The 21,766-nt window shown below is 43.8% G+C and overlaps 1 protein-coding gene across 4 annotated transcripts in view; it reads right to left on the bottom strand.

The window, feature by feature from the left end:
• Nucleotides 1-1,967: 1,967 nt before the first annotated feature.
• Nucleotides 1,968-21,766, bottom strand: part of gad1a (glutamate decarboxylase 1a) — a 59,099-nt gene continuing 39,300 nt past the window's right edge. For all 4 annotated transcript variants that reach the window (XM_080199042.1, XM_080199039.1, XM_080199041.1 and 1 more), the window contains 3 exons: nt 13,726-13,833; nt 13,186-13,275; nt 1,968-3,628 (listed from right to left, as the gene is read on the bottom strand). In XM_080199042.1, coding sequence (XP_080055168.1) covers nt 3,455-3,628; nt 13,186-13,275; nt 13,726-13,833 — 372 coding nt within the window. In that variant the 3' untranslated portion in view covers nt 1,968-3,454. The remainder of the gene's footprint in view (nt 3,629-13,185; nt 13,276-13,725; nt 13,834-21,766) is intronic.

Here is a 21,766-nt window from a genome sequence, read left to right as displayed (position 1 = left end):
GTTTTAGTCCAACCTATTTATTTGATAATATACTCACAAGCTTTCGGGTTAGCCCCTTCGTCAGGTGAATGGAGAGTTCTGGCCTCAGACAGAGCATATAAAGCACAGACAGTTTAGAGATTACTGATTAGAATGCGAATCCTTACACCTAACCTGCTGTTCAAGACCTGAAGTGGCTGATAATGTGAGTGGAAGGAGCACTGATCACAGTTTAAAGAGATGTGTATTGTCTCCAGACAGTACAGTAAGTGAGGTTTTGCAAACCCAGGCAAGTCACGGGGGTTACAGATAGTGCGACATGAACCCAAGATCCCTGTTGAGACCGTCCTCATGTGTGCGGAACTTGGCTATCAGTCTCTGTTCAGTGACTCAACAGGACGGTCTCAACAGGGATCTTGGGTTCATGTCGCACTATCTGTAACCCCCGTGACTTGCCTGGGTTTGCAAAACCTCATTTACTGTACTGTCTGGAGACAATACACATCTCTTTAAACTGTGATCAGTGCTCCTTCCACTCACATTATCAGCCACTTCAGGTCTTGAACAGCAGGTTAGGTGTAAGGATTCGCATTCTAATCAGTAATCTCTAAACTGTCTGTGCTTTATATGCTCTGCCTGAGGCCAGAACTCTCCATTCACCTGACGAAGGGGCTAACCCGAAAGCTTGTGAGTATATTATCAAATTAATAGGTTGGACTAAAACCTGGTGTTGTCAGACTTTTTACTGTGTTTACGCCAGTCCAACGCCGGCACACCCACATCAGGCCTCCTTATGCTTCCATACTTCCATCCCCTCCCCTTGCAACCCCCTTTACCTCCTTCCTGACTACTCCATCTCCACCTCTGCCTGCTTCTTCTTCGTTCATCCCCCCCTCCTAATTCTCCCTCTGACTTCAGTGTATGTAGTCACTCACTGACACGCATGTTGCCCTGCAGATGGACAATGTCAAGTCAGATTTACCCATACCATTCCCTCTATTTTTTACGATTGTTACAAATAATTGGTTTGGCATAGTAATCTTGAAAAATTAAAACAAAACACTGTTTTTCCAGTTTCATTCAGGCCAAAGATGACCCATGGTTTGTGTAGCCTGCTACATTTATCAATTAAAAATGATTTTATGGTAATCAGATCTAAAATGAGATGCTAAGGGGAATACTTGCTTAACACATATAAGTCTCAGCTCCAAATGAGATTCTTCATGTTTTAGATGCAAAAGGTCTCTAGAACTGTTTAACGTTTTGAAGAGCTAGGTAAGCATTTCAGCATCAGAGTGCAAGAATAAATAGTCTGAATTAGGAAATGCTCCATTGTTTGGTACAGATTCTCATTTATATCAGCTGTGCAGAAATGTTTTATAGATGGCACAAGAAGGGTGATTTAGAAAGATAAAAATGTATTTTAAAAGTTTTAGAACACAGCATTGATGTCAAAATTGGGACACAGTTTGAGGTATAGTGATATTAATATTGTATACAATATTGTATACTATAACATGGTTACAGTTTTAGTTACAAGATATTTGAAATACATAATTTTATAGAATATTGTTTTATAGAATTTTCTTTATGCTGTACTGAAATCAAACTTTAAAAACAGGTTGCTGTGAACACAAAACTATTAAAGCATGACATTTTTCCTTTAAGATAAATTCTCCGAATATGCCATTATAAAGTTAACTTGACACTCCAAATATCTGGGCTGAGATTGATAGTGTCAGTATTTGAAAACTATTGATACAGGTTTACAATTGCCACCTCAGTGTTCTTCCATCAATTTGAGGGTACAAAAAGTCTTTCGACTTTCTTTTCATCTTCCATGATTGCGAAAGCAAAACAACAAATTAAATTCTCAAATAACAGAGACTGTTGCAGAAAAGCTAAACATCTCTGAAAAATGTAGATCATTTTGGCAATAATGTTTGTACTGTAGAATATAATAAAACACCGCATCTGCTGTGGCAATATCTGACAATGTTTTCCCACTTTATTTTTTTATTCTACACCACAGGTCGGTAGAAGATTCATCGTATACAGATAACACTGTTTCAAAAAACACATGTATCAGCTTTTGAATTCAAAATGTTTGCTCTTAGGGACAAGTAAACCAGCTCCAGTTCAGCTCTCAGATATGGATTGAACCAAACCAGCCTGAGCCCAATCAAAATTTACATCCAGATTGAAATGGCCAAGTTTGCAGTTGTTGAACAGAACACCACAAATCAAAAGCTTGGCTCAACTCCTTAGGAAATAATAGCCTGAATTATATACTATTTGTACAAATCCAAACTTTTGAGCTCAGTAAAATGCTAAAATCAGGCTCAACTACAAGAGATGCTGCTGGTTCCATCCAACTCACAAAACTCAGATTAAGGACAAGATTTTGTAATGCTGCAATATCCTTTTTTATCCCCCTGGATGCTACAACCGCAAGCATGTTTCCTGCATTTGGACTTATGTCCTAAAAAATCTCTACGCGAAACAGACTAACTGTATGTAGTTAATATATCTAGTTATCATATCCGAACTCCCAGGAAAATCCAGTGACGGCTGCTTTAATTTTGATGTATTATCTTGGTTCACAGTTATATACTGTTCAATAGGTGCAGCAATATATTTCACTTGTCACTTTAAAGGCTGCATAATAGTCCAGACTAAATAGAAATACTATTGCCACTATTATTTTGCTGTATTCTTTGGCTCACATATACACTAAAATACCATAAACATCATTTAGAACTCCTTTGATATATAAATAAAGATACAGTACATACAAATCGAAGAAAATACTAGACAACTCTGTAAGACAGTAAATTTCTGGATATAAATAAGCAAATATTTTGATATATACCTACATTTTTAAACAGTTTTGTTACTGTAAAACTATTACATTTATTTCTTTTCACAAAAATCAGTTGACATTAATATACACAATCTACACAAAATTAATACTTTTCTAGAAAGACATTTAGTTATATCTGTTACATTAATTATGCAACTCTTACCCCAGAATCACAACTAAGGGGGCAATGTACCTAGAATAAAATGTGGTGCTCACACTCCATAATTTTACAATGTGACAAAAAGCACCAATACACAGTGTAGCTACGAGAAAGGTTTCTGCACAGTCTAAGTAAGTCTACAATGATAGAGTTACATTTACCTCTAAGGGTTAAAATCACTGCACATTGTCCACAGTACTCACAGTTCAGAGATTGCTGAGCTCTTTCAAAGGAACACACATGCTGAGGCTGACTTGTAAGTACAATATGTATTTAGATTTTGTATCTCTTAAATAATTAGTTCTAATAAATACTCACTGGCTAAAGAATGGGTTTACAGATTGCCTGACAGTACTGCAATGTGCTGCACAGATCTTTAAACGAAACACATTTGTTGTACACTGTAACCAGTTTTGGGAGAAAACATTGGGAAACCAAACTAACTTAACCTATTACAAATCCTGCCCCAGTCGCTCAATCTCATCAATGAGGAAGTCGATGTCGGATTTTGTAGCCGCTGGATTTGAGATGACCATACGGAAGAAGTTCGCTTTATCTCCTTGAGGTTGATAACCAACCATTGTAGTGCCACATTCCATCATTTGTGCTTTGATTTTTGGGGCAATCTGATAAACAAAAAAAAGGACATATTGATTCTTAAAGTTCTCATGGTCAACAACATCGTACAAGAGAGGCATGAACAAAAGACTATTAACCAATATTTGAAATCAGTCCAAAGAGGAATGAAAAGACACAAAGATAAAAGTGAGGAAGGATAAGAACATAAGAACATAAGAAATAGGAGCAGGAGTAGGCCATCTAGCCCTTCGAGCCTGCCCCGCCATTCAATAAGATCATGGCTGATCTGTTGTGGCTCAGTTCCACTTTCCCGCCCTCTCCCCATAACCCTTAATCCCCTCTCTTATCAAGAACCCATCAACCCGCTTCTTAAAAATATTTAGCGAGGCAGCCTCCACCACTTCAACGGGCAGAGAATTCCAGAGATTCACCACCCTTTGAGTGAAGAAGTTCCTCCTCAACTCCGTTCTAAACCGCCTCCCCTTTATCTTGAGGCTGTGCCCCCTAGTCCTACTGTCTTTTTTGAGCGGAAAGAGTCTCTCCACCTCTATCCTATCCATCCCATTCATCATCTTATACGTCTCAATGAGATCTCCCCTCATTCTTCTAAACTCTAACGAGTACAAGCCTAGTTTATTCAGCCTCTCCTCATAGCTCAATCCCCTCAACTCCGGTATCAGCCTCATTTGTTTCATTGTATTCGCAGACAATGTCACCAATTTTGTTTAGATTTTAATTTCACCTTTCAAATAATTCCATGAATGTAATGCAAACTATTTTTTTTCTATCTCTGGTGAAACACATAAGAACATAAGAAATAGGAGCAGGAGTAGGCCAACTAGCCCTTCGAGCCTGCCCCGCCATTCAATAAGATCATGGCTGATCTGTCGTGGCTCAGTTCCACATTCCCGCCCTCTCCCCATAACCCTTAATCCCCTCTCTTATCAAAAACCCATCAACCCGCGTCTTAAAAATATTTAGCGAGGTAGCCTCCACCACTTCAACGGGCAGAGAATTCCAGAGATTCACCACCCTTTGAGTGAAGAAGTTCCTCCTCAACTCCGTTCTAAACCGCCCCCCCTTTATCTTGAGGCTGTGCCCCCTAGTCTTACTATCCTTTCTGAGCGGGAAGAGTCTCTCCACCTCTATCCTATCCATCCCATTCATCATCTTATACGTCTCAATGAGATCTCCCCTCATTCTTCTAAACTCTAACGAGTACAAGCCTAGTTTATTCAGCCTCTCCTCATAGCTCAATCCCCTCAACTCCGGTATCAGCCTCATTTGTTTCATTGTATTCGCAGACAATGTCACCAATTTTGTTTAGATTTTAATTTCACCTTTCAAATAATTCCATGAATGTAATGCAAACTATTTTTTTTCTATCTCTGGTGAAACACATAAGAACATAAGAAATAGGAGCAGGAGTAGGCCAACTAGCCCTTCGAGCCTGCCCCGCCATTCAATAAGATCATGGCTGATCTGTCGTGGCTCAGTTCCACATTCCCGCCCTCTCCCCATAACCCTTAATCCCCTCTCTTATCAAAAACCCATCAACCCGCGTCTTAAAAATATTTAGCGAGGTAGCCTCCACCACTTCAACGGGCAGAGAATTCCAGAGATTCACCACCCTTTGAGTGAAGAAGTTCCTCCTCAACTCCGTTCTAAACCGCCCCCCCTTTATCTTGAGGCTGTGCCCCCTAGTCTTACTATCCTTTCTGAGCGGGAAGAGTCTCTCCACCTCTATCCTATCCATCCCATTCATCATCTTATACGTCTCAATGAGATCTCCCCTCATTCTTCTAAACTCTAACGAGTACAAGCCTAATTTATTCAGCCTCTCCTCATAGCTCAACCCCCTCAACTCCGGCATCAGCCTAGTAAACCTCCTCGGCACTCCCTCCAAGGCCAAAATATCTTTGCGTAAGTACGGTGCCCAAAACTGCACACAGTACTCCAGCTGCGGCCTCACCAATGCCCTATACAGCTGCAGCAAGACCTCCCTACTTTTATATTCAATCCCCGTTGCTATGAAGGCCAGCATCCCATTTGCCTTCCTGACCACCTGCTGCACCTGCAAGCTGGGTTTTTGCGACTCATGCACAAGGACCCCGAGGTCCCTCTGCACCGTCGCCTGCTGCAGTTTTTCTCCACGTAAGTAATAATCCTTCCTACCATTATTCCTACCAAAGTGGACCACCTCGCACTTGCCAACATTAAATTCCATTTGCCATTTCTTGGCCCATTCGCCCAGCTTATCTAGATCCTTCTGTAGACTCTCCACACCCTCAGCACAGTTTGCCTTTCCACTAATTTTGGTGTCATCAGCAAATTTTGACACCCTACACTCGGTTCCCTCCTCCAGATCATCTATATAAATGGTAAATAGCTGAGGCCCCAGCACCGACCCCTGGGGCACTGCACTAGTCACCATCCGCCAATCCGAATAGCACCCATTGACCCCCGCTCTCTGCCTCCTATTTGACAACCAGTCCTCTATCCACGCTAACACCCTACCCCCACTCCATGCCCCCTGACCTTCTGCAATAACCTCTTGTGAGGTACCTTGTCAAACGCCTTCTGAAAATCAAGAAAGACCACATCCACCGGCTCTCCTCTATCCACCGCCCTAGACACATCCTCATAGAACTCCAGTAAATTTGTCAGACACGACTTCCCTTTAACGAAACCGTGCTGCGTCTGCTCTATCAAGCAGTTCCCCTCAAGATGCCTCGCTATTTCCTCCTTGATGACGGATTCTAACATTTTACCTACCACAGACGTTAAACTAACCGGCCTATAATTCCCCGCCTTTTGCCTGGCACCCTTCTTAAACAACGGCATAACATTAGCCGTTATCCAATCTTCCGGCACTTCCCCGGAATCCAGCGACGTCTGGAAAATAACCACCAAGGCATCCACTATCACCTCCGCCATTTCTTTCAGGACCCTCGGATGCATTCCATCCGGTCCTGGGGACTTGTCCACAATCAGCCCCTCCAGTCTGTCGAGCACCACCTCTCTAGTAACAGTAATGTCATCAAGTAATGTCACACATAACAGTAATGTCACACATTTATTCAATCTTATTCTGCCCCACAAAATCAAACCATTGGCACTATCATTGAGCTGGTATTCATATGGAACACAACGGCCCTATCTTATGGCCCTGTCACACAGTGAGTGGGGCTAGAAAATGCAGCAAGCTATTCAAAGTCCACTGATTTGGTGGGAGTGTAAAATCTCCGCTGGCAGAAAATCCCATCCAAGGGCCAGAATGTTCTGGCTGTTCATGCTGGTGGAATATTCCGATCCTGCAAATGGCACACCCACACCGCAGATTTTCCAGTGGTGCGGAGCGCATTCAATGGGAAACCCCATTGGCAATGGCAGGACCAGAAGATCATGCCACCTGTAAATGGAGGGCTGCGTCTGCTGCCTTGAAACATGCAGTGGGTGGCACAGAAAATCCCGCCCAATGTCACACAAATGTATTATTTCTGGTCCCTCCACTGTATATTTTTCAACATAGGAGGCAGTGCACCATGGGCTGTTGGCAAGATCTTCCAGTTCCTTCGATGTCTAAGCACAAGAGGCAGAAAGGTTTTTATCTGAGCTAATAGTTTTGCGAGAATCATTTAATAAGTTGAATGGAACATTTGCCTGACTGTGGTTTTATATGAAGGTTTCGTTCCGTGCGATTACTGTTAATTCAACTGGTGAAACAGTTACGTTTGCAAATAAAGAGGATAGTGCCTATGCAGTGGGAGGAAAGGAAAGGGCTGATATTAAGTGGCTGGGAAGGCTGGAAATGTGAAAAATCCTTTTTATTCTGATTGAGAGACCTGCAAGCTGTGAATAGGAAGGTCAGTAACAGAAAGCTGCAGCTGAGGACAGTGGAGGAAGGAGAGATGGGGAGAGAAATCATGAGAATATTGGATTCGCTAAATATTTTTAAGACACGGGTTGATGGGTTTTTGATAAGCGAGGTGATTAAGGGTTATGGGGAGAGGGCGGGAAAGTGGAACTGAGCCACGACAGATCAGCCATGATCTTATTGAATGGCAGGGCAGGCTCGAAGGGCTAGATGGCCTACTCCTGCTCCTATTTCTTATGTTCTTACGTTATGATTCTGGGGGTGGGGGGATGGGATTTCAGGGACTGATCATGGGGATCAGGTCACGGGAAGGGTCAAATCACAGGGGGCAACTGAATCACAGAGGGTCACATCGCTGGCAGTCGTATCGCAGTGAGTCAGATCAGAGTGGGAATCTTATTGCAGAGAGTCAGATCAGAGCAGGACTCTTATTGCAGAGAGTCAGATCAGAGCGGGAATGTTATTGCAGAGGGTCAGATCAGAGCGGGACTCTTATTGCGGAGAGTCAGATCAGAGCGGGAATCTTATTGCAGGGGGTCAGATCAGAGCGGGAATCTTATTGCAGAGGGTCAGATCAGAGCAGGAATCTTATTGCAGAGGGTCAGATCAGAGCAGAAATCTTTTTGCAGAGGGTCAGATCAGAGCGGGAATCTTATTGCAGAGGGTCAGATCAGAGCGGGAATCTTATTGCAGAGGGTCAGATCAGAGCGGGAATCTTATTGCAGAGGGTCAGATCAGAGCGGGAATCTTATTGCAGAGGGTCAGATCAGAGCGGGAATCTTATTGCAGAGGGTCAGATCAGAGCGGGAATCTTATTGCAGAGGGTCAGATCAGAGCGGGAATCTTTTTGCAGAGGGTCAGATCAGAGCGGGAATCTTATTGCAGAGGGTCAGATCAGAGCGGGAATCTTTTTGCAGAGGGTCAGATCAGAGCGGGAATCTTATTGCAGAGGGTCAGATCAGAGCGGGAATCTTATTGCAGAGGGTCAGATCAGGGCAGGAATCTTATTGCAGAGGGTCAGATCAGAGCGGGAATCTTATTGCAGAGGGTCAGATCAGAGCGGGAATGTTATTGCAGAGGGTCAGATCAGAGCGGGAATCTTATTGCAGAGGGTCAGATCAGAGCGGGAATCTTATTGCAGAGGGTCAGATCAGAGCGGGAATCTTATTGCAGAGGGTCAGATCAGAGCAGGAATCTTATTGCAGAGGGTCAGATCAGAGCGGGAATCTTATTGCAGAGGGTCAGATCAGAGCGGGAATCTTATTGCAGGGGGTCAGATCAGAGCGGGAATCTTATTGCAGAGGGTCAGATCAGAGCAGGAATCTTATTGCAGAGGGTCAGATCAGAGCGGGACTCTTATTGCGGAGAGTCAGATCAGAGCGGGAATCTTATTGCAGAGGGTCAGATCAGAGCGGGAATCTTATTGCAGAGGGTCAGATCAGAGCAGGAGTCTTATTGCAGGGGGGTCAGATCATGGGAGAAAGATTGCAGAAGAGTCAAGTCATGAGAGAGTTAACTCTTGGTGATGGGGATGGTGGGAGGGGCATCAGATTGTCTATGTCAGTTCTGAGTGGAGTTTGGGGTCAGGGAGGGGGATACAAGATCACAGGACAATCAGATTATGGGAGAGCTGGGTTCGCGGGAGAAGGCTTAGATAAACCAGGGTCTGACTGTGGGGGAGTCAGATTACAGAGGGGTCAGATTAAGGACTCAGGCTCACCTGCTCCTTAAGAGCATATCTGCCACCACCACCCTACCTCCCCACCCACCAATACCTCTCAAAAACAAACCTGAAGTGGGCAAGCTGGTGGGGTTGGGATTCCCATTCTAATGGGTTTTTTCTATTCTCTGCCCACCATGGAGATTTTTAAAATTCATTTGTGGGACATGGGTGTCACTTGCAGGTCAGCAGTTTTTGTCCATTTTTAGTTGCCTTTGAGAAGGTGGTGAGCTGCCGCCTTGAATTGTTGCAGTCCATGTGCTGTGATTGACCCATAATGCTGTTTGGGAGGGAATTCCAGGATTTTGACCCAGCAGTTGCGAAAGAACAGTGATATATTTCCATGTCAGGACAGTGAGTGGCTTGGAGGGGAACTTGCAGATGGTGGTGTTCCCATGTATCTGTTGTCCTTGTCCTTCTAGATGGAAGTTGTCATGGGTTTGGAAGGTGCAGAATTAGGATCTTTGGTGAATTGCTCCTGTGCACCTTGTAGATGGTACACACTGCTGCTACTGAGCATCAGTGGTGGTGGGATTGAATGTTTGTAGATGTGGTGCCAATTAAGCGGGTTCCTTTGTCCTGGATGGTGGCAAGCTTCTTGAGTGTTGTTGAGCTGCACCCATCCAGGCAAATGGGGAGTATTCCATTACACTCCTGACTTGTGCCTTATAGATGGTGACAGGCTTTGGAGGGTCAAGAGGTGAGTTATTCGCCACAGTATTCCTGGCCTCTGACCTGCTCTTGTAGCCACTGTGTTATGTGGTGAGTCCAGTTGAGTTTCTGGTCAATGGGAATCCAAAGGATATTGACAGTAGGGGATTCAGCGATGATAACACCATTGAATGTCAAGGGGCAGTATTTAGAGTGTCTCTTATTGGTGATGGTCATTGCCTGGCATTTGTGAGGTGTGAATGTTACGTGCCCAAGCCTGAATATTGTCCTGAATGATCTTGTTACATTTGAACATGTACTGTTTCAGAATCTGAGGAATTATGAATGATGCTGTACATTATGCAATTGTTAATTAATTGCTAGAATTCTTCCTGAAGAATGTGGTAGCAAGGATGATCAGCTTTATTTATATTCAACAAATTATACTGAAGTTTTTGGATCTATGATTTTGCCACTGAGGAGTACTGCATTCTGAATTGTGGGCTTTTGATTCGCACATGCGGGAACTGCAGTGCCTTGTTATGTCTGGTAACAGCTGTTTTTCTGTTTGTTTCTACACATGGTTAAAGACCCTTTTGTTACCATGGAGAAACTGGCAAAAGATCCCATGCCAGCTATATTAAAGCAGACAACATCCATGGGGAAATACGAGATTAATGTTAATAGCTAATAAGCGTGTAATAGCTGCCCTGAGACTAGAGGCAATTAATCAAACACAACTGAGAGCAGAAAATCCATCATCATATGACTGTTCCTGCAGCTACTTTTTGAGAACTTTACTAATTTTAAGCTGTTTTAGTGTTTAGTTCTGTTTGTTAAAAAAACAACCCTTCTGATAGATTCAAAAGAGCAATAAACGTAACTGTTGCCAATAATTTCCTGTGACATTCGCTATCCATTATTTTAATGGCTATTGATAATCCATTTATTGTGGCATCAAAATCCATACTAACTTCTTTCATTTTCAAATTTGAAAGATTTTTAACTCTTCCATGATACATTCCTTTTGGATTGAAATGGCCAATTACAGTTACCTAAAAATGTTAGAAAGTGCTGACCATTATTGTAACATTTCTGAGCACTCCCCCCACCCCCAATCCCAGTAGAAAATAAACCTCACTCCTTCAGCACTCCTGCCACCAGGATTGGATCATTGAAAGATACAGCACAAATGGAGCTCATCTTTGGCACTTTGGTAGAACTAATTAATTAATCCCACTTACGTAGAATCCATTGAATCCCTACAGTGCAGAGGAAGCCATTCAGCCCATCGAGTTTGCACTGACTTTCCAAAAGAATATCTTCCCCAGTCCCACCACCCCAGCCCCCAGCCCTTATCCCCATGGCTAAATCCCCATAACCTATACGTCTTTGAATTATGGGAGGAAACTGGAGCATTTGGAGGAAACCCATGCAGATGTGGAGTGAAGGTGCAAATTCCATACAGACAGTCCCCAAGGCTGGAATCAAACCCAGGTCCCTGGCAATTGAGGCAGCAGTGGTAACCCCTGTGCCACTGTGCCATTTTCCTATTCAATATAAACAAACCAACCATAAAACAAGGACTGATAAAGTGTTAATATGCGCTCTTTATTTGAAAATAAGGCTACATACACTTCTAATGTTAACTTAAAATCAATGTACAGATATCTGACCTCAATCACTGCTGCTGTAAACTGAGTACAGAGTAAGGGGATTACTGCATCAGATTCTCCCATTTGCATTCTAAGTGTTCCCACTTATCAGAGTGTTTCCCACTGGTGTGAGCAGTGGCTGTCAGGTGGGATTTACCCAGCTTTAGTATTTAAAACACACTGGTGACTGGGCTTCACAGAGATCAGGCACCCTTTTCAAACCGCTCCCCAATCGCAACATTCAGTGATGGGCCACCCCTCCCCACTACAGACTTGGTGATCCCACACTGAAAAAGGGAGCACCCCCAACCCCCCAGCAAACCCCCCACCACTAACAAAAGGATCACCAACCTCACCCCCACCACATCATGCAGGCATGAGAGTGACCCGACCTGCCCCAAGAGGGACACTCAGAGATGGGGTCCCCTCAGGCCCTACCTCTTGGCAATGCCAACCTGGCATTGCGCCCTGGCACCCTGGCACTGACACCGGTGGGGGGGGGCAGTTAGGAGGTAAACACTTTGCCCATGTGCCTTTCTGTCACTGCCAAGCAGCAGAGGGAGAGTCCCCAAAGGGACCCAGGGTTGGGTTGGCTTGGGCTGTGGGGAAGGGGTTGATCTCAGGACTCTCCCTGGGTGGGGAATCTTGTGGCTGGATTGCCCCTTCTAGCCTTCAGAAAAATGGAGATCACTCTTGGCATGGGTGATCACAGGCAGCCTTGAGTTCAAAATCTTCATTCTTGCCAGCATACTTTGAAACCTTTGAAGTGCTTTAGTTACTTTAACATCTATGTCCCCTGGATGCCTGAAAACCTTCAAAATCACAGCAGCACTCCATTCTGCAGAAGGAATTGCCCTTTCCCTCTCTTAGTAGCCCCAGGTGTAAGAAGACCCCTTTGAAGTCCTCTGACTGACAGGAGATGTCAGTTTAATGAGGGAGTTTCCCTTTTGCAGCCTGAATGAGCAGCAGGTGCGGTCTGATCATTTTGAACTGATCTGACTGACAGCTCCAGAGCAGATCAGACAGTTCATTGTTGATACAATCCAGTAAGCCTCAAGAACCTCCTCATTTCACCAGACCTGTTCACTCAGTTTCATTCTTTCAACACTGCCTTTGGGTTAGGTTCTTGAGCCTTCCTGGAGAGCTCAAGTGCATTGAAAGGCTTTGTGGTCATTCCAATTAATCCTCCAGTACCTTTAACTAGCCTTTGGATGACAGGTTGGATCAATTACACACCAGACAGGAGGTTTCACTTCCTCTTTTCTAATGGCACAGTTAGAAGTCTCACAACACCAGATTAAAGTCCAACAGGTTTATTTGGAATCTCAAACTTTTGGTATGCTGTTCCTTCATCAGGTGAGCACTCATCTGATGAAGGAGCAGTGTTCCAAAAACTTGTGATTTCAAATAAACCCATTGGACTTTAGTGTTGTGAGACTTCTTACTGTGCACACCCCAGTCCAATGCCAGCACCTCCACATCATTTTCTAATGGCAACATTTATTAACATTGTGGTTAGGAACAAAATCAAGTACTTAGGATGCATTGAGCCTTGAAGGAAAAAAAACAAAGCTCCTGCCTAGTAACAAATAGGCAGATTATTTATGATCATTAGAAGTGTCTATTTTAAAAAACTATTGCTAAAACAAATGCTTTTTACACATCAAGCCTTACAGTTTTACAAAACTTTCAGAATTTTACCTTGCCAAGTTTTTCCTTTCTCTCTTCACAATCAGGCATATTTCGGAAACTTGGTGGAATGTACCAGAAACAAACATTGGTGTGTTCCGGCTACAAGAGAAATGGAGAATGATAAACTGAAAAACATCCTTATATGAATGATTATTTTTAAGGCCATGAAGGTGTCAGTTTAAACACATAGGGCATAAAATTGTGACAGCACTATTAAACTGAAGTTAAGTTCTTTCTCAACAAGTAAATATGCATTACCATGTCACATTCCTCTAAAAAGGTTCTGTGGGCTGACCATTGAAACACAGGCATTGGGGAGGCTACAAGATGTGAAAGTCCAGTCAAAAGGAAAAGCTTCTTTTGAAAATGGAAAGATTCAGGGAGAAAGTTACAGAAGGCAAGGGCCAAGTGGCTGAAAGAGAGTGTGGGGAACAAAAGCAGCTGCTTATCATTACATTAATGAATGTGAGGAGGAAAAAGCAGCTAATGACAGCCTACAAATAAAAAACGAGGAATGGGAGGAGAGCAAATGAAAATCACCACACTTACTTCTGCCTCAAATACCATTTGATATCCATCCCTCTTTTTAATTTTGTTGTAGAGGTACATTGCCAGGTCCAAGCACTTGTTAATTTGGTTTTCAAATCCCACCGTACCCTGCAACGAAATGTGTAGCAAAACAATTCAATATTAACTCATTAGACATGGAAAACTTGAAACTGTGTTTGATAATCCAGTCCACGTGAAGCAAGAATAGTGGAGTTAAATTACACAAACATTCCATTACTAGCAATATTATTTCAAGGGAGCCAAATATTTTGCTTATTATAAACAAAGTGGATGTTGGGTGGCACAGTGGCACAGTGGTTAGCACTGCTGCCTCACAGTGCCAGGGATCTTGGTTCGATTCCTGGCTTGGGTCACTGTCCGTGTGGAGTTTGCCAGTTCTCCCCGTCTGTGTGGGTTTTCCCGGGTGCTCCGATTTTCTCCCACAGTCTGAAAGACATGCTGGTTAGGTGCATTGGCCTGAACAGGCACTGGACCGTGGTGACTAGGGGAATTTTGTAGTAACTTTGCAGTGTTAATGTAAGCCTTACTTGTGACTAATAAATAAGTTTTATTTTGGATAGTATAATACTCATCACCGATGAACAACTTGGAAGCAGATTGTTAAATAGAATTGATATGCTTATTAGGTTCAGATAGATTCACATATGAACCAAGAATTTTCTTATCTATAGCAACACTCGTACATAGAAATGTGTTCCAGAAAGTTTTTGTTCCATAAGGGAAATAGACGGGTACAGAGCAGGAGGGAGAAAAGAGTTGGGATTGAGGTTGGGGGGAGAGTGGGGGTTGGGTGAAAGAGGTTGGTGGTTAATGGATTAATTAAACTTGGTAAGAGACTGTGAGATGACAGATGAGAAACAATGAAGTATATAAAGGTGGGAGAGCAACGTAATCAGGAAAAAGACAGGAAGATTGGCAAGTGGCAGAAATTATTGGATGAAGTGGAAGCAAGTGAAGCAGGTGAACAGATAGCTTTAATTTTGGACATCGAAACATCCAATGACCATACTAATAATGAAGACTGTAGTGTGGATGGGTGAAGGATAATTGATGTGAAGAAGAGTTTAGAGTTTCAAGCAGTGTGCTGGTAGAGTTTGAGCTCCAGTTGCTCACCAGGTGCACTAAAAGGTACAATTGACAGATTTGGGGGCGCAGGAATGATAGTTGTCATGGGAGCTGCACAGTGGGTTAGGAGAATAACTGGGATTTAGGGAGAAAGCCAAAAAGAGGAGCTCCGAATTCAAGTAGCCCTACTACAGTTACAGACTGCAGCAGATCAGTTTCATTAAACGTCTGACTTTGTTGCAGCCTTTCTAGTGTCCTAATATAAAGCATCTAAACCACAATCAGGAGATAAATTAGGATCTATATATCTGGAATATTAAAACTGGTAACAGTTTGTGAGTCAGCACTCCAGTAAGGATAGACCAAACACAAACGTTTTACTTCTTGACTTAAGGTGAGATGATTTTTTCCACAGGTCATGAAAATCTAAGCAGAAATGAGTTAGCACTGTCTTCCTGGTGACGGAACATAATTATTATTTAAATTCAAATCCATATTGAAATTAAATCCAAAACTTTGGGCACAACTTTAAACCTGTCCACTCAGTCTGAGGTTTCCCATTCTGTTCCCAATATTTATTTGCTCATTTGTATTTTAGCTGCTATTTTTGGACACAAAACTTCCCACTGCTCACCACAAGCAGAGGCTCATTAATTGTTACAAGGAAACAACGGGTCTTCATGGCCAAACATTCCAAGCATGATCGCCTCTAAAACAAAGAAGAAAAATTAATCTTCCAATAAAACAAATGAAAAATGAAGCTGATTTCAAGCTAAAAGTTATGACATTTGCTAACTCATAAAATAACTGTGCTTCAGCAAGGGAATTCAGTGTTAATGAGAATCTGGTATGAGAACGGAAGAAGGAATCTGGCCACTGGCCTGATCTTGTGAGGCATGTATTAGAATGGGTTTTCGAAAATTGTCAGCAAGGTTTCATCATCACCAAAAATGTAATGAGTATTCATGCACCTAAGAGGGCCAAATCAAACCCTGAGTGCAAAGATTCCAAAGCAACAGCTAGTTGGTGGAGCTGATTTTTGAACTAAAAGTGTCTAGCATTGCGGCAAAAGATCAAGATCACTCAGAGACTACAAAATACTTCAATGTCAAAATGGCCAGTTTCCAGTGATTCATCAGCAGACAGTGGAAAAAGCATAAGTTCCCATTAGACCCCATTGGCAACATGCTTGAAACACCATGAATTTCGATTTGCCCAGCAACCCCAGCTGCAGAGTAAAAAGTCTCATAAGAAAGTGCTGCTGAAAACCATAGGACATAAGAAGACAAGATTCACAATAGCATGACCGTGTGTGGCTGGCAGAACAAAAATAAAGGCGATAGTCTTTTTCACATGTAAAACAGTGCTGGAAATCAAGCTTCCCTGCAGGAGTTGTTGTGCATGTTCATGACAGAAGTTGAATGGATGAGGACAGAGTGAAATTATGGATTGATAATGTGTGGAATAGGAATCCTGGCGGCCTGTGCAGATAATGCAGCTTCTGAGTGCGGAACATGTTCATATCCTATACCACTGAAATCAAGAAGCACCTGTGAAGAAATAACACCCTAACTGCAGTTATACCAACAGGTCTAATATCTGCAGTTCAATCTTTTAATATGCGTGCCATTCGAGGATCGGGGGGGCGGGGGGGGATCTTATATAAAAAAATTCGAAGTCCAGGATGGGTGGGAAAAGGGGAGAGTTTCTCACCCATATTTTGGGTAAATTCAAATCCAGAATTTTATGCACCCAATGCAAGAAAAAATGGGCTAAACCATTCCTCACCTGTAGGGGAAGGGGATGGGACTTAAATTGCCAGAAAGCCTGCTGTGGCAGCAAAGGGTGCCATTGTGCATGTGTAGACCTCTGTGGCTGCACATGTACAATGGTAGTCAGCACAGCCTGACAGATCTGAGAAAGACACCTGTCAGGCCTCTGCTGCTGCAGCCGGCTCAACCCAGCCTGACCTCCCTGGGGGCCTCAATGGCTTCTGGTTCTACCAGTGACTGGTCTCCTTCATGGGGACCAACTGTTTTCCTCATGGAGAGAACCTCTCCCAGTGAGGCCACATAGGTAAGTAACCTAGGCTATTGAGCACCAGGCTCACTAATTTCACTTAAATTATACTGAAATTTGATTTAAATAATTTATTCAGCCTCGCATTGGAAATAGGCGTGAGGCTGACCTTGCCAGATAACTAATGCCGGTAATGTCGTGACAAGACAGAAATCGGGCTTAAACCTGATTTCTCAGTTCTCGCGTGATCTTACCACGTGCCCTGCCCATTAGCTGGTGGGGCATGTTGGTAAGATTGCTCCCCCACCCCTCCCATGTTCGTGCCAAATGGAACAGGTGGATGGTTAATGGAGAAAAATTTTTCTAAAGAATGAAAATGCTTCATATTTTGTTGGTTATGTCATCAAATTGTGGAATGCTATTAGTTAACAAAGTGTCATCAGATTATTCAAAAAATGCAAAATATCCAATTCAATGGATAGAGATGAAGATGATTTGTTGCGAAGCTGAAGACACCATATCTGATCCAGAGTGAGGTCCTTACAATCCCTGTCAGAAACCTGTACTGTCACATTTAAATGGCTCGCTGTTCAATCTCCATACTTAGAGACAGGCAACTCCAGTCCCCGGCTGACCAGGGAGCACCACAAAACCCTCACCAAAGAAGGGCATCCTCCCCCTCCACCCACAAATAATGGGTCACCCCCCCCCCCCAACACCATGCTGGCATGAGGGTGACCCCACCCAGCCCCCTCCCAGTCAAGCTGCCCTCAGTCACCCACTTAGCCCCCTCCCCCTGAGACACACACAGCCTGGTCTCAACAAAGACTCCTATATCCCCCTCCCCCCATGGCCTTCCTCCCCTCTGACCCCCTCTTAACCCTCCTTCTCCCTCAGACATCCCATCTGCCACCCTCACCTCCCCTCCAAACTTACCCCCCCACAGATCCCTTCCCCCTCAGACCCCCGCCATTCAACCCCCTTCTCCCTTCTAATTGTCTTACAATGAGTGGATTTGCATAATTATTGGGTTGCCATATCACTCTGGGTGGCAGTTTGATTGGATCCACTGATGGATCTGATAAATCCTGATTGCCGTGCCGCCAGTTGAGAATCCTGATTTTTGGCCGATGCCCCATTCAGCAAGGCATTGGGATTCCTGCGTACCATCTGCCAAGGTTGAAGAATCCCACCCAGTAACTTCACACCTGCCAATGTCTGTTTCCATCCCCAACACACCTTCTCATATTCACATTTCCCCCATGTCTGCGTAGGTTTTCTCTGGGTGCTCCAGATTCCTCCCACACGCCAAAGATTGTGGGTTAGGTTGATTGGCCATGTTAAATTGCCCCTCAGTGTCACAGAAAATGGGTAGGGTTACGGAATAGAGCCTGGGTGGGATTGTGGACAGTGCAGACTTGATGGGCTGAATGGCCTCCTTCTGCACTGTAGGGATTCTATAGAGGAGAGAGAGAAATCAAAGATCATGTTTAGCAAACATCAGGCCTCTGGAAAGGACATACTCATACTGCAGGACAATCTATAAGTGAAGCAAATCAGAAATGGAGGCAAGAAGGGCCAGCTGTAGGTTCACAAAGACATTCCGTTATTGCACCATTACTTGCTAGTGAGCACAGTAAACTTCTCCTGAAATAGCGACATGCTAACCATTTCTTCTCAACGCAACTAGATTAGTGTGTTCCTTCACCAGTCACTATACTTTTGCTGCTTCTTCACTTCTAGATGCACTTTCACAAAGAAAGGAAGAGAGAAAGGTGATCATTGTATTTTCATTCACCATCTCAACGCCAAGGACCAGGGCACAGGAAGGTACCCAGAGCAAGCATGGGAATATTGCACAGGACAACAGGAATGGGGAGGGGGTAAGTGGAGGGGTAAGAAAAACTTTAATGTTCCTGAGCAAAGGATCAGAAGATGTCAGCCCTCCATTGAAGAATAAATGGACCCTGATTTTATTTTTAAAGGAAGAATGTCTGCAGAAGGTCACCCCTTTGTGCAGCCACCAGAAATATCCTCGCCTTTTCATAGAATCCTTCAGTGCAGAAGGAGACTATTCAGTCCATCAAGTCTACACCAACCACAATCCACCCAGGCTCTATCCACATAACCCCATGCATTTATCCTAGCTAGTCCCCCTGATACTAAGGGGCAATTTAGCATGGCCAATCCACTTAACCCCCACATTTTTGGGCTGTGGGGGGAAACCAGAGACCTGGAGGAAACCCATGCAGACACAGGGAGAACATGCAAACTCCACGCAGATAGCGACTCAAGCCAGGAATCGAACCTGGATCTCTGGCACTGTGAGGCAGCAGTGCTAATCACTGTGCCACTTTGCCACTCTTTTGTACGGCCAACTGAGGGAACTTAATATGTGTAAGACCTTTAACTCCAAAGCAGGCCACCTTTAATGTAGCAGCTTCCAACAGGACAGCAAGGAACATCCTCAATTCATACCCCATTAGGCTGGAAAATCTCCTGTCTTTCAGTTCATATTGCTGACATGTTTCAACAAGATTACTTTTTCTGGAATTGGACAGAATTAACCATCAGTTGGAGAGAACCATGGTTCTTATTGGTACTGTTCAGTCTGTTGTCCATTGCCTACTGTTCTTGAATAGCCAGTGCCTAATATCAACAGCCTGACAGATAGGTGCACACCTGATCCTCCTCTCTCACACAATAACAGCTCAAGTGCATTCTCTGGCCAATCCCCTTATTTGGTGAGAGAGGCTGCCAACCAAAAACACTGGAGATGCAACATGTCAACATCTTGATATCCCAACACGCGGCTAATGCTTCCCAGAACATACACGTTAGGAGAGGAAGGACTCCACATCCACATACACGTGTTGGACTTAGGAGGAGCAGTAGACAAGACAAAAGTAGAAAAGCAAGAAATTGCACTGCGATAGCAAGAGAACCACAGTGGCCAGTTTATGATAATTGAGGGAAAGAAAGAATTATTTTCAGTTGCTGAAGTTCATGATTTTGTCTTCACTGTTTGTAAATTTATAGTTGTGATGATATGCAATGAATGGGATCTTTGCTTGAACTGTACTGCAGAGGATTGTGAATGCTGCAGATCCTCAGCTGGAATAGACTGTTCATGAAGTTGGGAAAGCTGGTTCTGAGGAAAGACATACAAAGACAATGGCTCTGGACAACCTGTGTACTAGCAGAAGGCTGCTGGTGCTAGGGACCTTCTCCCTCATTGCTTTCTGTCACTTTACTTTTATATCTGGATCAGAGTTCTTCAGCCTCTATCAGCGGATTTTTGCGCAGGAAGAGGCAGCATGCCAATCACTAGTGGTAGGATCTCCTACCCCGCTGCTGTCCATGGGATTTCCTGTTATGGTCGCCCCACGGAAACCTGTGATGGGGAGGGGTATGCTGCCAGCGGGACTATAAACAGTAGGCAAGGGTGCTGGAACAGCCATTTTATAAACAGCTGGGGAATTCCGGCTATGATCTATAAAAGTCCTATTTCCAAAGGGAAGTTTTGGAACATACAGTTCTACATTACAAGGCTGAATGATTGTTCAGGTCATTATTACAATGCCCCATCAGAGCTATTGGGCAGAATTCTCCATTTCTGAGACTAAGTGTGGTGACAGCCAACTCCAGTGACACCTGTACGTTGACAAGAATGGTGGAATACCACACCACTTTCAGCACTTGGAACTTCATCAATTATATACAGGCGAGTTCCCCTCTGACTCACCTGGTGGGCTGGTAGCTAATTTGAATGCCTACCCTCAGCTGATGTGTCCAAAGATCCTGGTGCCATATTTAAATACCAGTCCAGCACACTCGTATCACTTTCTCCAACCCACCTGTCTTCACCAATCTGTGCAGGACCTCAGCGAACTAGAGGGAAAAGTCTAGTAATCTCAGGAAGAAATCTATTTCTTGATTTCCCCAGAGTCCATCACCTGCGAGGCACCCATTCCCCACTTGGACCTCTATCCACTGCCTCTGGAGTCTTTATGCATCTCCTTCCAGTAAATGATGTGTACCCCTTTCACCCCCTTGTTTATGAGCTTTACATGCAGAATTGTCGGAGTCCAGCTTTCCTTCCCTTCGTCTTCTCTCTGTCTTCAATTGTTTGTCTTCTTTATCCACCTCCTGTCTGCCATTGTGAACTCTCACTCTTCCTTCCCCCTCCACCCTCTTGAGCAGTCCTGCTTCCACATTGCTCCCCTTGTCTTCATCAAGCCACTCCCACCCCGCAAACTTCACCCCACACTCCACCCCCAGTCAAACTCAGACCTTTGTGGTGGCTGATAAGTCTAGCAGCATGATGCCGTCCAGATAGACACCAGTGTGAGGCACTAGGAGGAAGGAGACCCCTGTACTCCCCAACTCCAGGCACAACACTGATCTGACCCCGTCACATAGGAGAGTCTGTGGGTCCAACAACACGGGACTATCCATGAAGACTGTCCTTTCCAGTATTAGCAAACCACTCCTCATACAATCTACACTTTAAGAAACAAATACATATTTTTGAACAGCACCCAGAAATCCCAGAGCTGGTAGCAGTTACAGCTGCAGTAAGACTTTCAGTTTCCTCCCCTACTTCTGGGCAGAAGTTACTTCTGCCCTTGTTCTTGAACAGAGAAGCTAAAAAAAGGCCTCCATTTTCTCTATCCAGGCATTATTATAAAATGCTAGAGGAAATCTCCTCATCGTTTTAACTCAGACTGGGGATTACTGTAAAAGTTTCTAAGGCATTTGAGATTGCTAAAGGAAAACATATAAATTTATATTAAATATGACTTCAATTTACATTTAAAAAGATTTGTACTACTAGCTGGACCGTAGTTAAATAATTAGATCTCCACAGCCATACACATTAAGGGTGACGTACCTCACCTTTAATTTGACAGGTGCAGGAAGTAATTCCTGGTAC

Source organism: Carcharhinus amblyrhynchos, chromosome 11 (assembly GCF_965287045.1).
Source record: "Carcharhinus amblyrhynchos chromosome 11, sCarAmb.v2.hapA, whole genome shotgun sequence".
NCBI lineage: Eukaryota > Metazoa > Chordata > Chondrichthyes > Carcharhiniformes > Carcharhinidae > Carcharhinus > Carcharhinus amblyrhynchos.
The sequence above is the reverse complement of the archived record's forward strand: the minus strand, read 5'-3'. Positions and strand labels throughout refer to the sequence as shown.